The sequence below is a fragment of the Oreochromis aureus genome, linkage group 15, assembly GCF_013358895.1.
Source record: "Oreochromis aureus strain Israel breed Guangdong linkage group 15, ZZ_aureus, whole genome shotgun sequence".
Lineage (NCBI taxonomy): Eukaryota > Metazoa > Chordata > Actinopteri > Cichliformes > Cichlidae > Oreochromis > Oreochromis aureus.
Window position 1 is genome coordinate 29,013,785 of NC_052956.1, and position 25,607 is coordinate 29,039,391.

At 41.3% G+C, this 25,607-nt stretch overlaps 1 protein-coding gene across 5 annotated transcripts; it reads left to right on the top strand.

Moving 5' to 3' along the window:
• The first annotated feature begins 1,155 nt into the window (after positions 1-1,155).
• Positions 1,156-23,743, top strand: LOC116325307. Of its 5 annotated transcripts, XR_005608298.1 has the most exons (12): positions 1,298-1,434; positions 4,079-4,783; positions 9,056-9,206; positions 9,368-9,474; positions 9,678-9,814; positions 16,476-16,812; positions 17,961-18,027; positions 19,456-19,717; positions 20,232-20,536; positions 22,134-22,471; positions 23,008-23,084; positions 23,624-23,726. XR_005608298.1 is itself a non-coding variant. In XM_039598601.1 (11 exons), the coding sequence occupies exons 2-11, from the start codon at positions 4,142-4,144 to the stop codon at positions 23,729-23,731; spliced, it is 2,454 nt and encodes an 817-aa protein (XP_039454535.1). In that variant the 5' UTR covers positions 1,156-1,289; positions 4,079-4,141; the 3' UTR covers positions 23,732-23,743. The 5 variants fall into 5 exon arrangements, 4 of the variants coding, with proteins under 4 accessions (XP_039454535.1, XP_039454534.1, XP_039454537.1 ...); XM_039598601.1 differs by lacking the exons at positions 1,298-1,434; positions 23,008-23,084 and adding an exon at positions 1,156-1,289 and having other exon boundaries at positions 23,624-23,743; XM_039598600.1 differs by lacking the exon at positions 23,008-23,084 and having other exon boundaries at positions 23,624-23,743.
• The last annotated feature ends 1,864 nt before the right edge of the window (positions 23,744-25,607 follow it).

A 25,607-nucleotide genomic window follows, 5' to 3' on the forward strand; every position in this document is an offset into this window, starting at 1 on the left:
GGTGGTAGAGCAGCTCAGCTACTGATCGGAAGGTTGGTGGTTCGATCCTTGGCTTCCCCAGTCTGCATGTCAAATATCCTTGGGCAAGATACTAACCCCGAGTTGCCCTCCGATGCATTCATCGGAGTATGAATGTAGTTTAGGTTGCACTTGAGTTTAGAAGTGGGGGTGAATGAGGCATGTTGTATAGAGCGCTTTGAGTACTCCGGGAGAGTAGAAAAGCGCTAAATAAGAATCAGTCCATTTACCATAAGTGGCCTTCCCTTTCACTGAGACCATTTTTGATGAAACTTCAATAAACAGTAGATGGATCAACTGAAAGCCCAGATGTATCCCTCGGGTCCTGTTTCAGCTGTTTGCTGGATTATTTCTGATTTCTTGAGAACTTGACTTTCAGATACTGTTCATTTTTTGTATAGGTGCTTTAGGTATGTCACTTCTTCTTTTGTCCTCCACTTTTCCAGTTTCCTTAAATTTCTTTAAGTATACGCTGAGGAGGGAGGAGAGGGCGGGGCGGCGGGGGATTCTCTGGCTGGCTGGAACAGCGTCTAATAACCAACTCGCAAAATAAAACAAAATAAAAACAAACCAACAACACGAAAACACTTGACATTATGATCCAGCTGGCGTGGGCGCAGACAGGTGGGTTGAGCAGAGCCGGTGTCGATGGCGTGCTGAACCAGCCGTGTCTGCCTGTGGTCTCCGGTTCCCTGCTTTTGACCGCACTGGAGGGCCAGAGTCTCTGTACCAAGAGTGATAGCCAGCTTCGCGGTGTCAACGCAGGCCCCCCAGCGGGTCAGCAGATCAAGGCCGATGATGCACTGGTCTTGGATGTCAGCAAGCCAGAAGTCGTGCACCAGCTCCAGATCCTTCACTCGGATCCGCAACGGTTTCTTCCCCCGCATGTCAGTTCTCTCCCCCGTCACTGTCATCAGCTGGGTGTCGGTGGGCGACCAACCCATCACAAGCGGCCCGGATGTTCCAGGAAACACACCAGGTCGTAGGGAGGGAGTGTTCGCCCAGGGCGCCAAACAGGCTAGGACCGCCACTGGATGGCAATATCTTAACCTTCTCAGACCCAGCCCCCAGAAGCCATTTTTATTTAAGCACTTTTTTTTAGCTGTTTGCCACGAGCTAGATCGGATTGCTTGAACAGGAAGTCATTACCTGGTTTTGAGACACTTTTTTTCCTTGTAAAAGTAGAGTTATGGTGCATCTGTTCTGTTCTGTGATTGGCTGCTTCTGTTTCACCCTTCACGTGATAATTCTCCGTCACACAGCAGAGAGAGGTAATCAATCAATCAAGCCCATTAACCTGCGGTCATGAAGACATTCACTTCGTTGTCTGCTCGACTTAATTGATTATTGGCACAAGTTTATTGGTTTTGATGGTGGCGTTCATGGACGAAGACGGTGACGCAGGTGAAGACTTGGGTAAGGATACTGCTGCCCTTTAATTGTTATATTGGCTTGTTTAAGCCTTTTCAATTGATGCACGCGGACAAACTTTTAACGCCATTTTTAACAAACTTTTGAATGACGTCTTATTTAAAGCTTTTATTTTTTTCCCCCTGTGAGTGAAGCTCCCAGTGCAGCTCTGCTCCGCGGGGACGACTTAAAACACGGTTATTACGACCCGGTGTTTGGAGATGGGGACAGCCCCTCAGAGTTAATTAACGGTCAGGTGAGGTGGTGGCACGAGGCGGCGCACGGCTGGGACACTAATTAAGCCACCGCAGGCTGCTGCTCCCCGCGAGACCGACGCGCGTTTTATTTGACCTGCGGGTCACCTATGGCGTTATTTTTGTGCCACTATTCTGAGCGCACATAAAAAAAATTTGAGCGAACCTAAAAAAAAGTTTGCAGGTGCAAGTGTTGCATTTTGAGGAGAAATTTATTTTGAGCGAAGAAAAGCTGAATTTGAGTGAACAAAATTCATTGCGTGCAAGAAATGTATTTCAGTGTTTGCTATTATCCATACACACACAATAGCAGCCCCTCTCGCTCAGTTTTTGCATTTGCGCTCGCTCGCAATTAGAGCATTTATGGAAATATGTGATGTCTTGATGAAACAAGCAGATATTTGAAGTTTACACAGCACCATTCTCGCATGAAAATATCTTAAAAGTTTATTTTGTGACCCAGAAAGAGTAATATTTCAAACTCCGCCACTCTGTGTTCCTCTGCCACTGCCTCGTTTGAGTTTTGGACGAAATGGATTCTGGGATATTGCATTTCGTCACTTCGAGCTTATTGGAGACCAGAACAGCCAATCAGATATTTTTGCATCCAAGTCTGTGATTTTTCCCTCATATCTTTAACATCCTTTGTCCAGTATATCCACTACTCCCCCTACACGTGTTCAAACCGTCTCGGCCTTCCTGTTCTAACTTTGTCTACAGAGTGCTCAAACTGGGAACCGTTTGAGCACTGACCGTCTTAAACAGTCAGGCCTTAACACTGTTCATTACGATGGAAACAATAGAGGATGGGTGTTTAGAGGTGGTTCAGTTACAGCAGAATTAGGTTTTTGTTTTTTGTTTTTTTAAAAAGGGGAAAATGAAAAGAATGACATTGAACAACAACTTTTTTTGGGTGAAGGAAGCATTTGTAGTTTTAGTAGTTAACACAGGAAAAAAAGGTGTTAGTTCACTTTTCCCAACACTGCAGAGGCCTTATGATAGAGTGGGATTTCATCCTGTCTGGTTATCAGGGTTAACCCTGGTTTTTCTGTGCTATTAAGATGGTTCACTTCTTACCAGAGTGCTTCACCATGATAACTTGTTCCCTAGATTAGAGATCATTAGGTCTGAAATCAGCGTCTACTGACCTGTCAGTTCTCTGGGAAATGATACCATTCCTGGAAGATTCCTCTGACTTCCTGTGTGGATAGTAGGTGGGTCTAGTGTCTTCACACTTCCCCGATGATTAATAAGAGATATATATTTTTAGATACACCTCTTTTTTCCTTATTTTTTTCCCCTTCCACTGTTGGCTGGTTTGTATTTAATTTGCACATAGACTATGAGCCTTTGAATTCTGTTTGTTGCATTTACTCTTCACTTGCTCTCAGATCATCAACCAACATCAAAGCTGCAGCTGAAAGAATGAGAACTAACATTGTCTTCTAAACATTAATTTAGTCATTTACTCATTATAATCCATGAGATTCTGATAAACAGTGGGCATTTTTGCTGTCTTTCTCTCCTGGCTTTAAATAGGCTAAACTTTATTACTCTCTTTTTTCCTGTCTTACAAAGCACTGAGTGTCCATGCATTCATTCAGCGCTTTCAGTATTTATCTACTGTGCAGTGCTTTTCCTTCACCACCGCTGCTTTGTCTGGAGCAGCTGTGTTTATCTCAGTCTGTATTATGTGTTCAACCAGTTCATGGTTTTCTAATATTATAGACTCATCTTTTGAACAATCAGCTGCTCTGTTACTAACATCTGTTTTCTGTTGATAATGCCACAGATGCCACCCAGTTTAATGTGAGTGTGCAGGTTAAAACCTAGGTTAACTTGGTGAGTTGATAAAAGCTTCATGTGTTCCTGACTAAATATGTAAGGATAAGGGAATCCAGATAACACAAAGACAACCTGAGTATGTTGAACTCGATTCATAGTACTTGGCTCCAGCTTATGATGACTTGAGGTGAGAAACATTCAGTTTTCAGGAGCTTGTTAGGAAAAACACGCAGGTCAGAATCATTAACTGGGCATATTTTTGCAATATCTGACCAAATAAACTGGGTAAAATGATCCTTAATGAAAACATAGTGCAGTAGGCTGGAACTTAAAGATCAAAGCCTTCTCCTAACTGCCACAAAATGAATTCTGACTTTGAAGTTCTTGAGCCTGTATTCATTTTTCAGACTGGCCTGATCCAAAAATTTATTTCTGTTATTATTTGTATTCTTGTAGAAGTCAAGATGATAGATGTTGATGATAATTATGAACTGATTAATGTCCAGAGAACTATATTAATAGAAGGTAGGATGCTGAAGTAAAACCAGATGAGTGATTTTTAGTCCAAATTTTTAAGTTAAAAAGCAAATTCTTGCTTTACTCTGTTGCAGACTGTCCAAGCCTTCTGTGTGAGGAACTGGAGGATTTGTCAAAAAAACAGCAACCGAGGGAACATGAGCAGGAGGAGGAGGAGGGAAACGGAGGAGGAAGTGTTTAGTCAGTGGGAGGATGAAGAGGCAGCAGAGGAGACATGGCGAGAAGAGAAGGACGGGGAGGGGGGGAAAGAAGAGAAAGTTGTGACAGAGGGAGAAGAGGAGGAGCAGGTGAAGCCTGAGAGTAGGCTGAAAGTGGTACAGGAGGTGCAGATGGAAGACGACAAGATTGAGAAGGCCAAGGAAACAATTGCTGATGAACAAGAGAGTAAAGTGACAAAGCGCTTAGCACAAAAAGATGAGCAGAAGAAGAGTAAGAACAAGCGAGGTAGGAAGCAAAGTGAGCAGGTGAGAAGTAAGGGAGGAGTAAAGGATGTTGGTGAGAGGTCTGAGGAGGAGAAGACAAGTGAGACACAGGAGGTGCCAGCGATGAGCTCAGAGGAGACCTCGGCTCTGACAAACAGCTGTGACCTCTCTGACCCACTCTACTTGGGGTTTGTGGGGACAGGGCTGTGTTGTCCCCCAGTTCCCATCCCCCTGCTGTACTCCTCACAGCCTCCTGTCTCCATCCAGCCCACATGTCCTCAGCCACAGAGTAACAAAAGACCTCATAGCCCCCTTCTGCCTCACAGTGTCCCGCAGCAGGGCCCACAACCACTTGAGGTGAGAGGAAACCATTCATGTGCTCATACCTGATGATCTGTGAACCACTTGAAATGTATTTTCCCTTTCATTTCTTCTTTAGTGCTCAAGATTCATTGCACGCTGAACCTGAGTGACACATTCACACCAAACTCTGTTTGTATGCTGCTCTATTTCAGACATGCAGATTTAAGATCTTTCTCAAACTTAAGCCAGTTTCAAACATGAACCCCAAGAATGTTAGGAAATCATGTCAGTACATTCCCTGAAGTGGTTCTTTTTCACATGTAAGAGCTTTGGATGCATTCTCACTACTAATATTCTGCTGGGTTTTGTCAAGGATGCTCTCTGAGTGTCCTTGTAAGGTTCTTGCCGACCCACGTCAAAATAGCCCTAATTACTTGAACTGAAGCTAACTGGACTTGCATTTTTGGGGGTTTATAAAGGTGTGTCTCCACTCACATAAGATGCTTCTTTACTTCTTAAATGTCTGAAGGCCCAGGTATTTAATCCCTGATGGGGTTGTCACTTTAAATGTGGTCCTAATAGATGTGGACAAGCCTGTTATGTCCGATTTAGACTTCTGCTGGGAATCTTTGTAGTGCCTGCAATGTAACCTACGTAAATGGCCAACGTCATTGCTGGCATTTATTGTGCATTGTGTTAATTACAATGTGCTAATGTCCTGGTCTTTTATATGTAGTGCCAGCCAATAGGAAAAAAATAAAACCCTGGGAGTAGGGATTGATATCTGTTCCTCAAGATTTTTCACTTCTTTATACATTCCCTTACATTCATTCCAATAGTTTCCACAGTCTCCCTCCAGAAATTTGCTGACATTTGTGAGTACTTATATTAATACTATTATTATTAATGTTCCTTATATTGAGGAGATGATCGTTACTTTCACTGATAAATTTTAAAACTGCAGTGAAAAAGGTGAAAAAGAAGAAGAGCAAAGCGGCAATCGATGGTGCTGAAATGGCCAATCACAATAATCGCGGGCTACGTTGAGCTAACATGTAGTCACATTGCTAGGGTGATGCACAAGAGGTTACGCCATAGGTTTTCACGGGGGTTTGAGGTTAAGACCTATATGTTTATATTTATATAAACATTTGCAGACACATTGGAAGTTGGTGCGTTCCAGAAACAGTGAGGAAAAACTGGATTTGTTTTGGTTATTAGTGATAAAAACACATTCATGGATTGAACCTGACCAGTGCTCTGTGTATAGCTTATTTAGCTAGTCAAAAATACACAACAGTGGCAGTACAGATTAAAAACACTTATTCTATTTATTCAGGTACACACTAATAGCTACTGCATAGATTTCTTGCTGAAGCATAAATCTCCAGTCAGTCTTTAAGGGTCATATGAGTCAAGATGTGACTCCTCTGTGAGACATTGCCCTGCCATATTGTTGTGAGCTATTAAGGTCACATGAGTCAAGCTGTGGGGGTTGGGAAGAGGATTTCAGGACTGCATTATAGGTGGCTGATAGTTAGCGTCACTACCTCCACTCAGTGGTGGTTGTTCACAGTGCCTCTGTCTGTATTCTTGATCGAAGATCTCTGCTCTCCTATGTAAAGGTCCGAGCACTCCTCACTGCATTGCAGGGTGAACAATGCGTTCTTTAGCATGTGTCGGAGTATTTTGATTAGGTAGTTTTTTGTGAGGGTGTTGCTGTGTCTGAAGTGCACTGGGATGTTGTGCTTGGAGAAATTTCTCCAACAAACCTGCCAGATGCTGTCTGAGTAAAGCATGGAGGATGCAGGATACATGACGCCCACTCGCTTGTTGTGAATACTCTGGATAATTACCTGTAGCATCCTCATATGGGTTCAGGTGGAAATGATTCTGTATTAAGCAGCGCAAAGACAGTTTATCTGAATGATTTGGACATTTGTGTCGAGAGAATTTCAGGGTTACAGTGTGTGAAAAGACAAAAATAAACACATTATACTTGGCTGCTGATCATGAAGTTTAACCTTTAACCCAACAGTTTTGCATTTTCTAGTAAATCTCAACAGGTTTCTAATAATGGCTCATTCAGTGTGTAATTACAGTCTAGTGTGTATGAAATATGCACACCTAGAGTCCTCTGAATTATTAATGATGCAGCTGTGAAAATGGCATCCTGGATTTGAATGTTTGTCTCAGTGTGTAATGTCGTGTGATATCCGTAGGTGACAGATTCTTTGAAGCCATTAACAAGCACATTGAGCGTGTGGAGAATGATCTCATCTCACTGAAAAGCTATGTAAGGTGATAACGGTAAATAAATTGTTCTTTACTGTTATTTGCCAGGATGACACTCTTGGACCCACAGCATGCGCTGTGCTAGTAATCGGTACTTTTAATGTTTACTAGATAATGTTACGGGTTCTACGACAGCAAGACGTTTCAATTTGGCGAGCGCTGTACTTCAGACCAGATCAAATCAGAAATGATTGTTTGTTTTTGAACTACGCTGGCCTGAAGACAAATTTGTACAGAGACTGACAACTGAAATGTGAGTTCGGTAGAGCTGGGACAGTCAGACAGTTACCAGTTTGGCAGGAGAAGAACTGTTTATTTTCATAACTGATCAATCTTTAAAACCCTTTTTTTCCTCCCCCCCAAAAAATCCAAAGTTAGCGGTTGCAGCTTTCCCAGTTGTGATTTATTTGTTAGTTTTTCTTGTCTCTGGGGTGTTTTGATATTGTGAGTACAAGAAAGTAATTATTAGAATGTAATGTGTTAAATTTGCTTAGATGAGAGGGTCCAGCAGTAGATCAGATGAATAGGAAAGGATTTGTCTGTGTGTTTCAGTTTGGCTTAGCTGTAGGCTTGAGTGTGTGTACTTGTTTAGAGGGAAAGGAATTTATGGACACTGGGGGTCTGCTGTCATAAAAGGAGACGGGAAGCTACAGTCGGGGGTTGCTGATGCTGATGCTTGTACCTTTAATAAAAACTCTTAATTGTTCTAACTTAGAAGTAGGTTTGCAGGAGACTCTCCACCTTATCTGTAAATGCAAGACAACAAGAGGCCAATGGCCCAGTGGATGCAGAGTGGGGGTCTCAGTGTTTGTAATATGTTAACTCTGTTTTCTATGTTGTGTAGAGGAATTTGGTTAAGCTTGGGTGAGGAGATTACTTTTATGACCCGAAGGAAGTCACGTATGCAGAGACACACACAAACAGTGCTTTGACTGTTACGACACACCTACATGCACACTCACTCACGTGCACAGACATACGCACAGGTACGCGCACACAGTCACTCACAGGCAGGGATAGCTCAGTAGGTAGAGTGTCTGCCCCATGATCGGAAGGTCGGGGGTTCGACCCCACTGAACGGCTACCCTGAGGTACCCCTGAGCAAGGTACCGTCCCTACACACTGCTCCCCGGGCGCTGCACTGGTGGCTGCCCACTGCTTCACTGGGTGAATGGGTTAAATGCAGAGGAGTAATTTCCCTTCGGGGACTAACACAACACACTTTACACTTATGCACTCAAATAGACATACGGGTACGCGCACACACAGGCACTCACGTGCTCGTGCATACACACACCGACACAGAGTTTACAGCACACCATGGGGATTTTATGATAGGGTCCCTTCTACAAAACTGTGGTTCACAGACAAAGGAGTGAAGATTTTGCAGAGGGACACCGGCCTTGCACGTCTTCCATTCTAGAAGATGCATGCTTAAATGAAGATGAAAAAAGATGAATAAAGGTTTTGTGAAATAACTACTGAGTCCGGTGCCATCTCTGGATGCTCAAGGAATAAAAAAGAACCAGGGTGAAACTGATTTCGTAACAATATGTTTGAGTATTGTCTGTCATCAGAAAAAGTAAACAGTTTGAAGACATTACATCAGGTCCTGGATAACTGCGGTGGGCATTTTTATATTCACTAGATTTAATGAACCAAGCAATTAACAGAAAATTAGAAAAATCATTACCTGCTGGCTGCAGACCTGGAACAGACGTGTTAATATCACATATGGGATAGAACAATGGAAATTAATTACTTCCTGGAAGTCCTAAATGAACTTTTATTTTTTGGAAATGATTGCTGCATTGCATTGTGTGGGCTGAAACATTCAACTCTGCACTGCACTCAAAGGTTTTTTCTTTCCCCCCCCCCAGACGACTCTCCAAAATTATATTCAGCTTTTAAAAATGTGATAATTGATACCTGATTATTTAAAATCCTTTTTGAAAGAGGAAAAAAACATTGGGACATTTTACTGAATTTGACTGAGAACATTTGTGCTGAGGTACTGTGTCTTCATGGCAGATGGAGATAACGCAGGTATACCCCACCCAACATAGCACCAGGGGCCGAGGTCGAGCCCTCAGCTTCCCACTGCTGCCAGGGATAGAGTCTGTGGACAGCTGCCTGCTGCCACCTGCACCGAAGAAGAGAACACGGATTGACTACAGCACAGGTGAGGGGAAACGTCTCTGTGTGTGCTCACATTTGACTGCTATGCAAATTATTGCCCTGTAATGTGTGTGTGTGTGTGTGTGTGTGTGTGTGTGTGTGTGTGTGTGTGTGTGTGTGTGTGTGTGTGTGTGTGTGTGTACACTAACGTGCTCTTGCGTACAGATCAGTTAGAGCATTTAGAGGCCCTGTTCCAAGAGGATCACTATCCGGACGTGAAAAAAAGAAAAGTGATTGCTGCTTCAGTCGGCGTCACACCTCAGAGAATTATGGTTAGACTCTTACTCTGTTCATCTTCTGTGAAATTTTACTGAAGGCTTATTTTGTGATGTTTTCCTTATGAAGATCTACTACTGGCATTTTTTTCTTTGTGTTCCTGAAAATCCCATCTCATCCTCTGTAAAGCAGTTTCTACCTTTTTTGTTGGCCTCCTCAGTCTTTTATTTGTTTCCCCCTGAATGTTTCTGGGTCCCAGGTCTGGTTTCAGAACCGAAGGGCGAAGTGGAGGAAAGTACGTGGTGTTACAGCAAAGGTGGAACACGGACAGAGTAGAGCTGAATACAGTCCACATCACCAAATCAATCCCACTTTGCCCACACTGGCTCACAACAGGTATTTCTGTTTCTTTCCTGTGTGTCTGTGTAGGTTTGCAGTCATCCAGGTCATGGTAGTCTAGAGAGACTAAAAAAAATAAGGTAGATGGACATATTTAGGTTTGAAGGCTGTACACTTAAAGAATAAAGGTCACTCTTTTGAGGATGCCAGTGCTCACATTTTGGACTAAGAAGACAAGATGGTTTGAGAGAGATGTAAAGGAGGTCATTTGATCTTGCAAAGGGTTCTTTGGTTAAAAGGGAGTTTTTTCCTTCTTGCTGTTTCTTGCTCCTAGGGTGTTGTTTGATTGCTTTCTCTGCATTATTGTAGGGCCTTTACCTTACAATGCAAAGTGCCTCGAGGCAACTGCTGTGATTTGGCACTATATAAATAATCCAGAATTAAATCCACATCCACTGTGACAATGGATGTCGAGACAATGGTGTACCTGCTGCTCTGTGTGTGGCTTTTTTGCGTGTGTGTGTGTGTGTGGCGGGGATTTCCCTCGTTCTTGGCTTTCAGAAATGGTAGTTTTGATTCTTGTGATTAAGTCGCTCTCATGACTGAGTTACGTCTGTTGAAATCACATTTTTGGATAGGCTCAGATCACTTCGAACCGGAGCCGAGTAGGTACTGAAAGTGTTATTGCAGTGTCTTTACTCAGTGTAGTCAGGTACTTTAGTGCTGATTCAAACCCTGCCTCAACTGAGCTATTAAGGTCACATGATGAGGTTGGGCAAGCCCTCACAGTGACTTTACCCTTAACCCCTGGTGATGGTAATAACCCACGGTCTTTTTTTTTTCTTTTTTTTCTCACATCTTGGCTCATGTGAAGAAGCTCTGGGTTAATAGTGGGTCAGTGACCCTCAGGGCCACTTCCAAAGGGGACAGCCCCCCACTAGACGTTAAATACCTGGGACTCCATCTTTTGTTTTTTAGAACTGATGAAGCCTCTTGGATGAGAGGTGAATTATCTTCACAAATGAACAGAATCCCCCCCACCTCTCTAGATTTTTATCTCTGTACTTTGATTTGATTCATGCTTAAGTGCATTTTTGTTCTTTGTCTTTGTTTTAGTAAGGGAGCCGCTTCTTTGTCTCGTTATTATGCTCTCAAGCTACCCCAGCTTGCCCCTGTGCCACCTTCATTCCCCACCATAACCACTCAGAGCCCACCCTCCCACAGCAGCCTGTTGGCCAGCCTCAGCACCCCAGGTGTGAAAATCCACACATGCACATTTTACCAGTGTTGGGCAAGTTACTTTGAAAAAGTAATTCAATTATAGTTACTAGTTACTACTTCAAAAAAGTAACTGAGTTAGTAACTGAGTTACAATATCCATCCATCCATCCATTCGCTTCCGCTTATCCTTTCCAGGGTCGCGGGGGGCGCTGGAGCCTATCCCAGCTGTCATAGGGCGAGAGGCGGGGTACACCCTGGACAGGTCGCCAGTCTGTCGCAGGGCCAAGAGTTACAATATTCTAAAAGTAATTAATTACTTGGAAAAGTAACTATTGCGTTACTTAAAAAAAAAGAAAAAAAAACGAAAAAGAACGTTTAACCCCCTGGGGTCCAGGGTATAATTGGCCATTTTTTTACTACTCTTGATTTTCCCTCCACATTTTACCTTTAAAAACTATTTGCTTTGCCTTGTTTGGTGTCATTCTTTTTAGCACAACCTCGCATGCCTGAATTTACAGTTATGTTCTCATTTTGTCATACTGTATAACCAGAATTGATCTAAAATCAGACAAAAACCATAAAATCAGAGTAGAAAAAGTTATATTTTTACTGTAACAACCACAAACATCTTTAATGAATCATATTTCATAACTTCAAATGCAAATATTAATTGTAAATTTTAAAATCCTATGCACAAGTTTTGCAAACAACAAATTTATTTGCATCCATTTACCTTGATTTTTTTAAATAACCATTTCAAACTATTTACAGAACAATCAGCTGTTCTTCAATAAGATGCCACACAAATTATTTGTGCCACTCCAAAAAAATATTTTGTGTCCACTACAAAGGAGAACATCACAGCCTGATACCTGCAGGTCTGACAGCAGCAGGTGTATCACTGCTGTTTCTACCTGGAGACAGCAGTCGCCTCATTGTTCTAACACACAACACAAAACTATCCACAACACTACACACTAACTACACACTCCAAACACGCTAAACGTCACAAATCTCACATCTCAAAACTCACTCTCTCTCTTTTTCTGCTCTCTCTCTCTCTCTCTCTCTCTCTCTCTCTCCTAAAACTTCCCCTGTTTTGTTTTGTTTTTTTGCTCATAAGCAGAGAGTGCTTGCTAGCGCTAATGTGGCGAAACTATTGAGGAAAAAACGCCGCGTATATCTTGTTTATCACGACTCTGGTTTTACGTGGCCTATCAACACAATTTAAAAACTGGTATATATCACCTTGTTGCTTTGTCTTTAAGTGGTCACGTGATTGACTTACCACGACTACTTTATTCTTCCTCAGTCAAACAGCAGCACTCGATTGTTTTGCCCCCTGAGCTCCAGGTGTTGTGCTAGACAGCGATCATGATTGCCGTCCGCGGGAGCGCGCAGCTGCTTAAAACTGTAGCGTCCAGATTACTTACAGCTACTTCCGTGCAGCTGATATAAGATGCGGTAAGCTGAACACAGCTTCAACCGTCTGTTTGTTGAAAAATAGTAACGGACCGCGTTTCCTTGTTAGTAACTGTAACGGCGTTGTAACGATAGGAATAGTAATTAGTTACTGAAAAAAGTAACGCCGTTAGTAACGCCGTTACTAGTAACGCCGTTATTCCCATCACTGCATTTTACGACACCCTGCTTTTAATGCATTAGCTTGATGAGCATTCAGTCTGTCTGTGAGGAATTCGGTTTATCTTATTAAAATAAACGACTCAACCCAAGTTCAAAATGGCATACAAAGGTGTTAAAGATCGCATCACCCTTCAGCTGAGCTATGATGTTAGTAAGCTCTGTGCCCTGTTGTTTTGCACATTATTACACATTTGCCTAATAAGCGGGAAAAGACATCCAGTGCAAAAATAAATATAAATAATTATTAAAAAGAATCTGCCAAATCAAACATGCACGCTTTCCCACTGTGGCGAGCCCTTGTGTATACGTGAACAGCTGAAAGTAGCATTGGAAAGAAAATAGGTCCTACATAAAACTGCTCATAACGAGGTTTTTGAATTTTTGCTTTGTCTGTTTAATCAAACAAAACTAAAGCTGTTAAGTTTTTTTGTCTTCTTAGAGCCCTGCAATGTGAAGGCCATCTCGTTCCATTGATGAAAACGGAAACCTCACAACAAAACAATCTAGATGGTTAAATAAGTCTAAAGGTCAGAGGAAAATATGTAAACTTGGATTTGGGATCAAGTTTCCCTTCAACCTGAATTATCATTCCTTTGTGAGGCCCTGATGAATGATTACAATCAGAATACTTTATTAATCCCAAAGGAAATGATCTCAAACCGGACCAGCTTAAATTCTTTGATATCTGGATGATCAAGCCGCGATGCAGTCTCCCCACCTCCATCATTCCTTGGAATTGTTTGCCATTTTTTGCCATAAACGATTCCCTTATCGATTCCAGTCGCCCCAAAAGACGTCACCACGTTGCGGAGCGTCATTTACCTGGCAGGGCGCCTAAGCGGCTCAAACGCTCAAAAGTTTGGTTATACTTTACGAGAACGGATGACAACAGGGCAACTTGCAATACTTGCAAAGTAGATATTTCATTTAAGGGAGGAAACACTACGAATATGCAAAAGCATTTGCTCACAAAAACACGCCATAACCTTAAATGAATGTCGTGTTTTTAATTCTGCTCGGACTCGTGAATCTCAACCCAGCAGCAGCGGTAACGTTTGCACGTCCTCCCGTTAACGCGGCAGATAAATAATAATAAATATAATTACTCTATAATAAATCATTACTGTGCGTTGCATTTAGGTGACCATGATAAGAGACACAGACAGAGTCTGGCTGGCTCAGATGCTGGCAGTTCTCGCTGCAGTCTCACCGGTAGCGTCTCCTTTCAGGCCAGGATAGAGCGAAAGTCACCGAGCAGTGACTAAGTTTGTGGTCAAAGGCTTGCACCCATTTGCCACAGCAGATGCCCCCGATTTTCGGTGAATGTCTTTAATTGTAGGCAGGGACATTACTGGATATTCTTGTGTAATTGCTACAGAATAATTTATGTTATACTTTGTTAATGCTACAGAAGAACATTTATTTTACCTTTACAATTTTTTTTCCTGGGGACCCTGTGACACCCCATTGAATAGGCGTAGGCTGTGGATCTCTTAAGGTCTCACGGTTGGGTTTGTAAGGCCATGTTACTCCTAAATTTCTATCTTGTTCAAAGAGAAGATATAAAACAAATTTCTAAGCTAATCGACCTTAGTGTTCTCTTTTTAAAAAAATAAGAATCGATAAGAGAATCGATAAAGAATCGAATCGTTAAACAGAATCAAAAATGGAATCGGAATCGTGAAAATCTTATCAATACCCATCCCTAACCATCATTGAACAAGGATTCAGTTGTTCAATAATTATTTTTAATCTTGTATTATACATTGCTCTCATCACTGTCATATCATCAGCTTTAGTCACCATTCAGTGGTGCAAATTAGAAAGATCAGAAGCTTTGTAGTTGGATGTATAAATTACATGGTGATTTAATAAGGAAATGTATAGGTCAGCATCAGTGTTGGGACTAACGCGTTATTAAGTAACGCGTTACAGTAACTACGTTATTATTGTGGTAACGAGCACGGTAACTAGTTATTATGCCAAAACCAGGAACGCGTTACTCGTTACTGGGATTTAGATAGGCTCGTTACTCGTTACTTCGTGTGGTGGATATCGCGGAGCTTCCACAGATTCAATAACATTAGCAAGTGGTGGAAGCCAGCAGGTGGATGAAGGAAAAGGGAGGCAAGAGGAGAGACCCGAAGCGGCCGCCGGTCCGAGTGTCAGGTGAACTGAACTTCAGGTAAGAAGTTATGACCTGCAGTCTATCTGGGTCAGATATAAACCAAGTTTAGGTGGAGTTTATTTTCGGTATGCTGACATTTTCGTACTGCGTGCTAGCTAGCATGACGGAGTTTCTATACAGCTGGGTGGGTGCTATGTTACTAATGTTGAACTTTATTTTGTTCATACGGTTAATTATTAGAGTTGCCAACCGTCCCGTAAAAACGCGTTTCGTACTGAGGTGAAAAGGAACACAGTTTGTCCCGGACTTCAGCTACAATGAAAAAGACACAAAGCTGAAGCTGCACAGCTGCCTCTTCTTCTCTCATTCTCTCTCTCTCCGTTTCTACTTCAATCACGAAACTGATCAATGATCAGCTGATCGGCTTTTCTCTCTTGTTTATTTATCGCCCACTTTGCGCCAGAAAGAGGAAACCAGCGGAGGTCGCGTTAAACAACAGCAGCACGTTTAAGCTTGATCAGCTGTTGTTAGAATTTATTTAATATTAATTTCTAGTATCAGCTGATGTTTGCTGGAGCCACAGCTGTAAAACTGCTGGTCATGATATCAGTTTGGTTATCTGGTGAGAGGGAAACATGCAGATGAAACCAGGAGATGTCCTTACTGAATCATCAGAGCTGAACAGGTGATGGAGAAACAGGTTTACCTTTTAGGTGACATGGATGAGTTGAAGGGAAGTTATGAACTGTTTCTGAGAGACAAATAACACCAGGATCCTTTTCTAAGTAGCTGACAGCTGGTAACTGTGCAGGGGTGGATCTAGCAAAGTGTTGCCAGGGGGCCAGGTAGGGCATTAACAGGGAAAGGAAATACTTTTCTTTATTATTCTCATTTAAAATGTCTCGCTTTAAAAAAATAATAATTATCTGAGTCTTACAACAAACAATTGATAGATTGATACATATATACCATCAGAACAGTGTACATCACTGTCACAACAGCGTTTATTTTCATTCAAAGGCTTTATGATTTTTCCTATAATGGCGGGCCGGTCTCTAGTCAAAATGCCCGGGACGATTGTTTTGTCCCAGTCCAGCTCTGTATGCAGCTCATCTGCAGTCTGGTGTTACCTACATCTTCCTATTCAGAAGGCAGAATTTCCAAGTTCTGAGTACAATCAAAAGCACCACGACTGCAGTTTTGTGTTGGATGTAAAAGCAGGCTAGAATCATGGCGGCGGTCAACGACGGTCCAGGCGTGGGATTTCTCTCGTGGAAATGTGCACATTATTTTTTCCTTTCTGTTGGTAGGTGGCACAGTGCACTTGTGGCATGTAAGCAAGATAGAAGACTGACAATCTTGCTGGGTATCCAGTTACGGAAGCAACACATTAACAAGAGAATTCTGAGTAAAACCAAAGTTACTTTCCTAGTAACTAGTTACTTTGAAAGTAACGAGTAACTTGAAGTAACTGAGTTACTTTTTAGAGAAGTAACTAGTAATGTAACTAAGTTACTAATTTAAAGTAACTTACCCAACACTGGTCAGCATTAATTAATAAGACAAAAGGGAGTCATGTTGAGGGCACGGGAAAAACATTAGAATTAAATGGTATGCAGATGCTCTTGGCATATTTGAGGTGAAGGTGAAGTGTTTGAGGTTTCAATTACTGCCACTGAAGCTGAATTTTCAGTCTGTTTGGATCTGCATGTGTTTTCCATCCAGCTGGGATTACAGCGTACCAGTCTTACCCATGGGGCAACATGTGCAGTCAGCCAGCCATGCACCAGCGTACTCAGTGCCCTCCTGCTTACCCTGGCAGCTTGGGACCTGGTCGAGAGCACCAGCCTACCTCTTCCACCATCTTCCCTCTTCCTTCGTTCTTCCCTGGGGAGGACCAGGAGTCGTTGCATGCAAATTCCCAGGATCCTTCACTCAACCAGACTTTCACAAGCAGCACCACCAGCACTGCCACCGTCCTGCCACCTGTGTCAACGCTCCTGCCCTCTTGCCTCAGGGTGGAGGATACTCCAGCCAGGAGTCATTGCTAATGCCCTCGCAGGTAACGCAGCCTCTCCATAAAGCCCTGCAGTGCCCTCTTGTGTCAAAATTGATTATGACAGTCCTAGAGATCCACAGCCACTTCCACTGCGACTTTTCTCCCATACATTTTGAATTTAAGTGTGTGTGAGCATGTGTGCATGTGTTTCAACTGTCTATGTAAATATAATGTGTGTGAATTTCTAAATTTCCTGTTTTTATTACTATTAGGATGTTCTCAGCCGAAATGTGAAAGCCACCAGGCTGGAGTTTGCTGGCTACAATAAATGCTCATTGCGCGGTTAATCATTTATTTCTGCATTTAACTTGCTTTTATAATATAAAACAACAATTGAAGAATATTTTAGTTTTTGTCTTTTGATGTCCCTTTTAAAGACAGTTTGTTTTTGCTCAAATTGTAGCTTATTTCAGGTACCTCAGAAAAGATATCTTGGTACCAGTTTAGAAATCAGAACGAGATGTGAAGAAACACTACACTGAAAAATAACATCACTGACTCTGTATTTTTTTTTTTTTTTTTTAAATTGGCTAAAGAATTAATCAGGGACATTCAAGTCTGGGCTTTAGTCACATGTTCCAGGGGAAGTCAGGTGACCGAAAGGAGATCACAGGTACGCGATTTGGGGATGCTCAGACGCCACTATTTATACTAGCGCCCCTAATGTGCCAGACTGAAAGTAGGTTGAACCAAGACATAATATTCAGCCTGCCACATACAGATGAATTAGTTATATATCAACTCACATACAATTACACCATGTAAGGTAAAATCATAAAGAAAACAACTCATTTTCTCTGTATAATTACTTAGTACTCAGAACTTCTAGGCTTAGTGTTGACTAATGAAAGAAAGTTGATATAATCAATTAACAAGGTAAAGGAATCTGATGCAAGTAATTAATTGTCAGATTATTATGAAGTGGAGACTCTTAAGTGTTGTTGGTGTGCATGTGGCTTAATTCACACCTAATTAAAACACAAAAGTTAAAATCTTGAGGAACATACATGTCTTTTGGTAGATTTAACTGAATAACCATACAAAGATCCCCCTTGCTTTATATTGAGAAGACACCGATTGTGAGCATCTTTGGTATATGGAATGGTCACATGCCCTAAATATGTCTTTACTGTTTCCCTTTTGTGTTACAGACAGAAGAAATGGATGTCACAGTTCCTACAGATGACCAGGACATCCAACTCCCTCATCTGGACAGAAGTAAAAGTGTTTCTGCTTTTATCATTTCAATTTTGGCTTAGAACAATAAAAAAGAAAAAAAAAAAAAAGCTTAAAGGCTGAGTCACAAAAAATGTTCAAGACACCCTTGAAGTAAAAACAAAGTTCTTTATCTTTTAGCTAAATAAGGCTTTGCTTTTAAGAAAATTAAAGCATTTGTTAATGTCTGTGTTCTAAATGTCAAATAAAAAAGGTATTTCAGATCTGTGGACTTGTGTTTCTGAAGATTAAATAGCAATGCATTAAAAAAAACGGATTTTATTTTTTTAATTTTAGTCTTTCTATTCATAATTTTTGGTATCTGGAGCAGGTAACTAGTACTTTAAGAAATATGGCCTTCTGTGCAAGCATTGGGTCAAAAATAAATCTTCGTATTAAGATATAATACAATACAATTTTATTTATATAGCACATTTAAAAAACCACAGGTATGCCAAAGTGCTTCACAGAACGAGTTAAGAGGAATAATAAATACGAATACAAAACACAAAATACAAAATACAAATAAAATATGCTAACAGGCGGGTGACATAACTAACCAATAATATAGTAGGCACAACCCGAAAGGCTGAAGGTTCAAACATTCTAAACATTAATAAAGCGAAAAAGATAAGTTACAGTACACTAAAAATGTGGGCTCTAAGAGGCGGGGAAAGCAAGGCTAAACAAATAAGTTTTTAATCGAGATTTAAAAGATTGAATTGAATCAGAAGCCCGAATAGCTAGAGGGAGGTTATTCCTGAGGTAGGGTGCAACAGCTGCGAATGCGCAGTCACCTCTGGTCTTGAGCCAAGATCTAGGTCGCACCAGGAGCATTTGGCCTCCTGATCTGGCCTAAAGGTCAGAGGAAAATATGTAAACTTGGATTTGGGATTAAGTTTCCCTTCAACCTGAATTATCATTCCTTTGTGAGGCCCTGATGAATGATTACAATCAGAATACTTTATTAATCCCAAAGGAAATGATCTCAAACCGGACCAGCTTAAATTCTTTGATATCTGGATGATCAAGCCGCGATGCAGTCTCCCCACCTCCATCATGGCTGAAAAGTTTCGTTACATTTGCTTAGAACCCTCTGTTAACATTAGTTATTTTTAAAAGTAAAAATAACTAAGCCACTGGAAGAGAGGAGGACAAAGCTTGTCCACCAAAACTCCTTCAGTTGTTGGGTCGGTTATGTAAAGTAGCTGCAAATTTGACCTCAATAAAATTTGTGGCTTTCATGGCATTACAAACATTGGTTTTTAACGGATTTTCCTACATATGAGGAAGTGTTTACAGAAGAATGAAATCTTTGTTCAGCTCAGCGAACCTTCACACTGCAGGTTGAGAAAGTAAAATTACATAGAAACCAAACTACAGTATCCCTGTCTAATCTTGCTTTCTAATTGCTTGGTTTTTATCTGTTAGGTGAAAGCAGAGTGATGGATACAGGCCAGCACCAGCTTTCATCTCAGGAGGGTTTGGTGGAGTATCCCCCCCGTCCCATGCAGAGCCCTCCCCCTCTGCAGCTAGCCAGCCTTCCTCTTTTCACCACAACCTTTAACTCTGCAAACCCCACTCCCCCTCTCCTCAACACACCAGCCCACACCCCACCCCTCTTCCTGGATGCTCTGGAGGGTGGCTCTACCTTGGCCCACCATGAGACCCAGTCTCTGCCGACTGACACCAGGTCAGCTCTACTCGCAGCAAACTGTGACATGAATACTAGAGGATGCTTCAAATATGGATGAGTAGAAGAGCTGACAGCAGGACAGAGTAGGCAGAGAGGGAATCTGTGAAATACTGATGTAGTCATGGCTCACACATCGTCTGTAGTAGCAGGGAGTCAGTTTTAGCTAAAATATGCTGTGAGAGATTGCACTTAGTCACTTTGTTCTTATACAATTATGGTTGTATGACTATAGATGTGTAACAGCACTAAAACTTCTACTTTGTGCAAAAATATGTTTATTTTTTAATACGGTTGGCAGTATCTATCCATGTTCAGCCACGCAGATGCACTGCATAGAGATAGTGGCACAAACCTCACATAAATAATGTGAGACCTGAGAATAAAACTCTGATTGTGTCTGTCTGGCTCGATATCACTAGAAGTAATCATAAGAACAACAAAAACCTACAGATGGAGCAATAATCAAAGATGTTTGTTTTTGTGACTAAATTCTTGTTTGCGTTGTCCTCAGTTTGCTCTTTGACTTGGACTACCTGACGTCTAGCCAGCAGAGCAACACTTTGTCTTACCAGCTCCAAACCTCCTACCACACCAGCCAGCCTCAGCTCCAACCTCAAGCATCTCTGCCCCACATGACCTACCTCACACCACCTCCCTACCTCACCCTTAACCCTCCAGAGTCTAATCCTACCTCCTACCTGACTTTTGGCCCTGGAGGAAACTCGACAGGAGTGGTGACCGATTCCACCACGGGTCATGCCTACTTTCAGTCCCAGAGTGCAAGTCAAATCCTACTGCAGTCGTCTGGTCACCACGGTGAGTCACTGGGGTAAAATGAGATTGCATTAATTTATGTATTGGAAAAAATATGAAATTTTACTTTTTTTAAATTTTAAAATTTTACAAATGGAAAGTAAAATCTATACACCCTACATCAGTGTAAACTAACCGAGAAGTCAAAAGAAAGTTTTACTTGGTGCTTTCTATGTAAACAGATGTTTGCACCATCATTATGGATGGGTATCGAAACCCGGTTCTTGTTGAGAACCGGTTCCCACTGTTTCAATTCCTTGGAATTGTTTGCCATTTTTTGCCATAAACGATTCCCTTATCGATTCCAGTCGCCCCAAAAGACGTCACCACGTTGCGGAGCGTCATTTACCTGGCAGGGCGCCTAAGCGGCTCAAACGCTCAAAAGTTTGGTTATACTTTACGAGAACGGATGACAACAGGGCAACTTGCAATACTTGCAAAGTAGATATTTCATTTAAGGGAGGAAACACTACGAATATGCAAAAGCATTTGCTCACAAAACACGCCATAACCTTAAATGAATGTCGTGTTTTTAATTCCGCTCCGGACTCGTGAATCTCAACCCAGCAGCAGCGGTAACGTTTGCACGTCCTCTCCCGTTAATGCGGCAGATAAATAATAATAAATATAATTACTCTATAATAAATCATTACTGTGCGTTGCATTTAGGTGACCATGATAAGAGACACAGACAGAGTCTGGCTGGCTCAGATGCTGGCAGTTCTCGCTGCAGTCTACCGGTAGCGTCTCCTTTCAGGCCAGGATAGACGAAAGTCACCGAGCAGTGACTAAGTTTGTGGTCAAAGGCTTGCACCCATTTGCCACAGCAGATGCCCCCGATTTTCGGTAAGTGAATGTCTTTAATTGTAGGCAGGGACATTACTGGATATTCTTGTGTAATTGCTACAGAATAATTTATGTTATACTTTGTTAATGCTACAGAAGAATATTTATTTTACCTTTACAATTTTTTTTCCTGGGGACCCTGTGACACCCCATTGAATAGGCGTAGGCTGTGGATCTCTTAAGGTCTCACGGTTGGGTTTGTAAGGCCATGTTACTCCTAAATTTCTATCTTGTTCAAAGAGAAGATATAAAACAAATTTCTAAGCTAATCGACCTTAGTGTTCTCTTTTTAAAAAAATAAGAATCGATAAGAGAATCGATAAAGAATCGAATCGTTAAACAGAATCAAAAATGGAATCGGAATCGTGAAAATCTTATCAATACCCATCCCTAACCATCATTGAACAAGGATTCAGTTGTTCAATAATTATTTTTAATCTTGTATTATACATTGCTCTCATCACTGTCATATCATCAGCTTTAGTCACCATTCAGTGGTGCAAATTAGAAAGATCAGAAGCTTTGTAGTTGGATGTATAAATTACATGGTGATTTAATAAGGAAATGTATAGGTCAGCATTGATTAATAAGACAAAAGGGAGTCATGTTGAGGGCACAGGAAAAACATTAGAATTAAATGGTATGCAGATGCTCTTGGCATATTTGAGGTGAAGGTGAAGTGTTTGAGGTTTCAATTACTGCCACTGAAGCTGAATTTTCAGTCTGTTTGGATCTGCATGTGTTTTCCATCCAGCTGGGATTACAGCGTACCAGTCTTACCCATGGGGCAACATGTGCAGTCAGCCAGCCATGCACCAGCGTACTCAGTGCCCTCCTGCTTACCCTGGCAGCTTGGGACCTGGTCGAGAGCACCAGCCTACCTCTTCCACCATCTTCCCTCTTCCTTCGTTCTTCCCTGGGGAGGACCAGGAGTCGTTGCATGCAAATTCCCAGGATCCTTCACTCAACCAGACTTTCACAAGCAGCACCACCAGCACTGCCACCGTCCTGCCACCTGTGTCAACGCTCCTGCCCTCTTGCCTCAGGGTGGAGGATACTCCAGCCAGGGAGTCATTGCTAATGCCCTCACAGGTAACGCAGCCTCTCCATAAAGCCCTGCAGTGCCCTCTTGTGTCAAAATTGATTATGACAGTCCTAGAGAGATCCACAGCCACTTCCACTGCGACTTTTCTCCCATACATTTTTGAATTTAAGTGTGTGTGAGCATGTGTGCATGTGTTTCAACTGTCTATGTAAATATAATGTGTGTGAATTTCTAAATTTCCTGTTTTTATTACTATTAGGATGTTCTCAGCCGAAATGTGAAAGCCACCAGGCTGGAGTTTGCTGGCTACAATAAATGCTCATTGCGCGGTTAATCATTTATTTCTGCATTTAACTTGCTTTTATAATATAAAACAACAATTGAAGAATATTTTAGTTTTGTCTTTTGATGTCCCTTTTAAAGACAGTTTGTTTTTGCTCAAATTGTAGCTTATTTCAGGTACCTCAGAAAAGATATCTTGGTACCAGTTTAGAAATCAGAACGAGATGTGAAGAAACACTACACTGAAAAATAACATCACTGACTCTGTATTTTTTTTTTTTTTTTTTTAAATTGGCTAAAGAATTAATCAGGGACATTCAAGTCTGGGCTTTAGTCACATGTTCCAGGGGAAGTCAGGTGACCGAAAGGAGATCACAGGTACGCGATTTGGGGATGCTCAGACGCCACTATTTATACTAGCGCCCCCTAATGTGCCAGACTGAAAGTAGGTTGAACCAAGACATAATATTCAGCCTGCCACATACAGATGAATTAGTTATATATCAACTCACATACAATTACACCATGTAAGGTAAAATCATAAAGAAAACAACTCATTTTCTCTGTATAATTACTTAGTACTCAGAACTTCTAGGCTTAGTGTTGACTAATGAAAGAAAGTTGATATAATCAATTAACAAGGTAAAGGAATCTGATGCAAGTAATTAATTGTCAGATTATTATGAAGTGGAGACTCTTAAGTGTTGTTGGTGTGCATGTGGCTTAATTCACACCTAATTAAAACACAAAAGTTAAAATCTTGAGGAACATACATGTCTTTTGGTAGATTTAACTGAATAACCATACAAAGATCCCCTTGCTTTATATTGAGAAGACACCGATTGTGAGCATCTTTGGTATATGGAATGGTCACATGCCCTAAATATGTCTTTACTGTTTCCCTTTTTGTGTTACAGACAGAAGAAATGGATGTCACAGTTCCTACAGATGACCAGGACATCCAACTCCCTCATCTGGACAGAAGTAAAAGTGTTTCTGCTTTTATCATTTCAATTTTGGCTTAGAACAATAAAAAAAGAAAAAGAAAAAAAAAAGCTTAAAGGCTGAGTCACAAAAATGTTCAAGACACCCTTGAAGTAAAACAAAGTTCTTTATCTTTTAGCTAAATAAGGCTTTGCTTTTAAGAAAATTAAAGCATTTGTTAATGTCTGTGTTCTAAATGTCAAATAAAAAGGTATTTCAGATCTGTGGACTTGTGTTTCTGAAGATTAAATAGCAATGCATTAAAAAAAACGGATTTTATTTTTTTTTAATTTTAGTCTTTTATTCATAATTTTGGTATCTGGAGCAGGTAACTAGTACTTTAAGAAATATGGCCTTCTGTGCAAGCATTGGGTCAAAAATAAATCTTCAGTATTAAGATATAATACAATACAATTTTATTTATATAGCACATTTAAAAAAACCACAGGTATGCCAAAGTGCTTCACAGAACGAGTTAAGAGGAATAATAAATATGAATACAAAACACAAAATACAAAATACAAATAAAATATGCTAACAGGCGGGTGACATAACTAACCAATAATATAGTAGGCACAACCCGAAGGGCTGAAGGTTAAAACATTCTAAACATTAATAAAGCGAAAAAGATAAGTTACAGTACACTTAAAATGTGGGCTCTAAGAGGCGGGGAAAGCAAGGCTAAACAAATAAGTTTTTAATCGAGATTAAAAGATTGAATTGAATCAGAAGCCCGAATAGCTAGAGGGAGGTTATTCCTGAGGTAGGGTGCAACAGCTGCGAATGCGCAGTCACCTCTGGTCTTGAGCCAAGATCTAGGTCGCACCAGGAGCATTTGGCCTCCTGATCTAAGCACTCTCCCAGGGGTATAAGAGCTGAGGAGATCCGTAAGATAGGTGGGTGCGGTGTTATTTATGATTTTAAAAGTGAGCAATAAGATTTTAAAATCAATACGAAATTTAATAGGGAGCCAGTGCAGGTCGGAAAGAACTGGAGTAATAGACTAAAACTTCCAGTTCCCGTTAAGAGATGCACAGCCGCATTTTGAGCGAGCTGCAGTTTGTGAACAAGGGTAGAATGGAAACCAGTGTAAAGGAAATTACAGTAATCTAATCTTGATGTAACAAAGGCATGGATAAGTTTCTCCAGGTCTTTACATGGTATGTAGGGCTTGGCCTTAGAGATTAGACGTAATTGATTGAAACTCGATTTAACTACAGAGGACACATGTTTGTCCAACTTGAAGGAACTGTCCAAGACAACACCCAGGTTCCTCACAGTGTCAGAAAGGGAGTCAGCAAAGGGCCCAAAAATACCAATTAGGTTAGCCCAAGAGAAGGGAGTATCAAAGATTACAATTTCAGTCTACTTATCATTTAGAATGAGGGAATTGCTCAGTAGCCAGATTTTAACTTCATTCATACAATTGGAGAAGTGTTGCAACGACGACCTGACATCCTCAGCTAGTTCAAAATAGATTCGAATGTCATCTGCATAAAAGTGAAAAGAAATATTGTCTTTATCAAAGATTTGGCCCAAGGGTAACAAGTATAAAGAGAACAGCATGGGACCCAGCACAGACCCCTGGGGGACACCAGAGGTAACAGGGGCAATGGAGGAGGCGTAGGTACCCATGGTGACAGAAAAGGACCTTTCTGAGAGATAGGATTTAAACCAGCTAAGGGCACTGGCTGTGATGCCCACCAGATGCTCAAGCCTCATTAAAAGGACATTATGGTCCACTAAATCAAAAGCAGAGGACAAATCAAGCAAAATTAACACCACAGGGCGCCCTGAGTCAGCAATTGAGAGAAGATCATTAAAGACTCTCAGTAATGCAGTTACCGTGCTATGGCGTGGCTTGAACCCCGACTGAAATTTTCCCCCGATATTATTTACATCCAAATAAGTTTGAAG

Coding starts and splice junctions, on each gene's coding strand:
- LOC116325307 (XM_039598601.1), top strand. CDS start 4,142: ATGAGCAGGAGGAGGAGGAGGGAAACGGAGGAGGAAGTGTTTAGTCAG. Junction 9,815..16,475: donor CCCACACTGGCTCACAACAG/GTATTTCTGTTT, acceptor TTTTCCATCCAG/CTGGGATTACAGCGTACCAG. Junction 22,472..23,623: donor CATTGCTAATGCCCTCACAG/GTAACGCAGCCT, acceptor TTTGTGTTACAG/ACAGAAGAAATGGATGTCAC.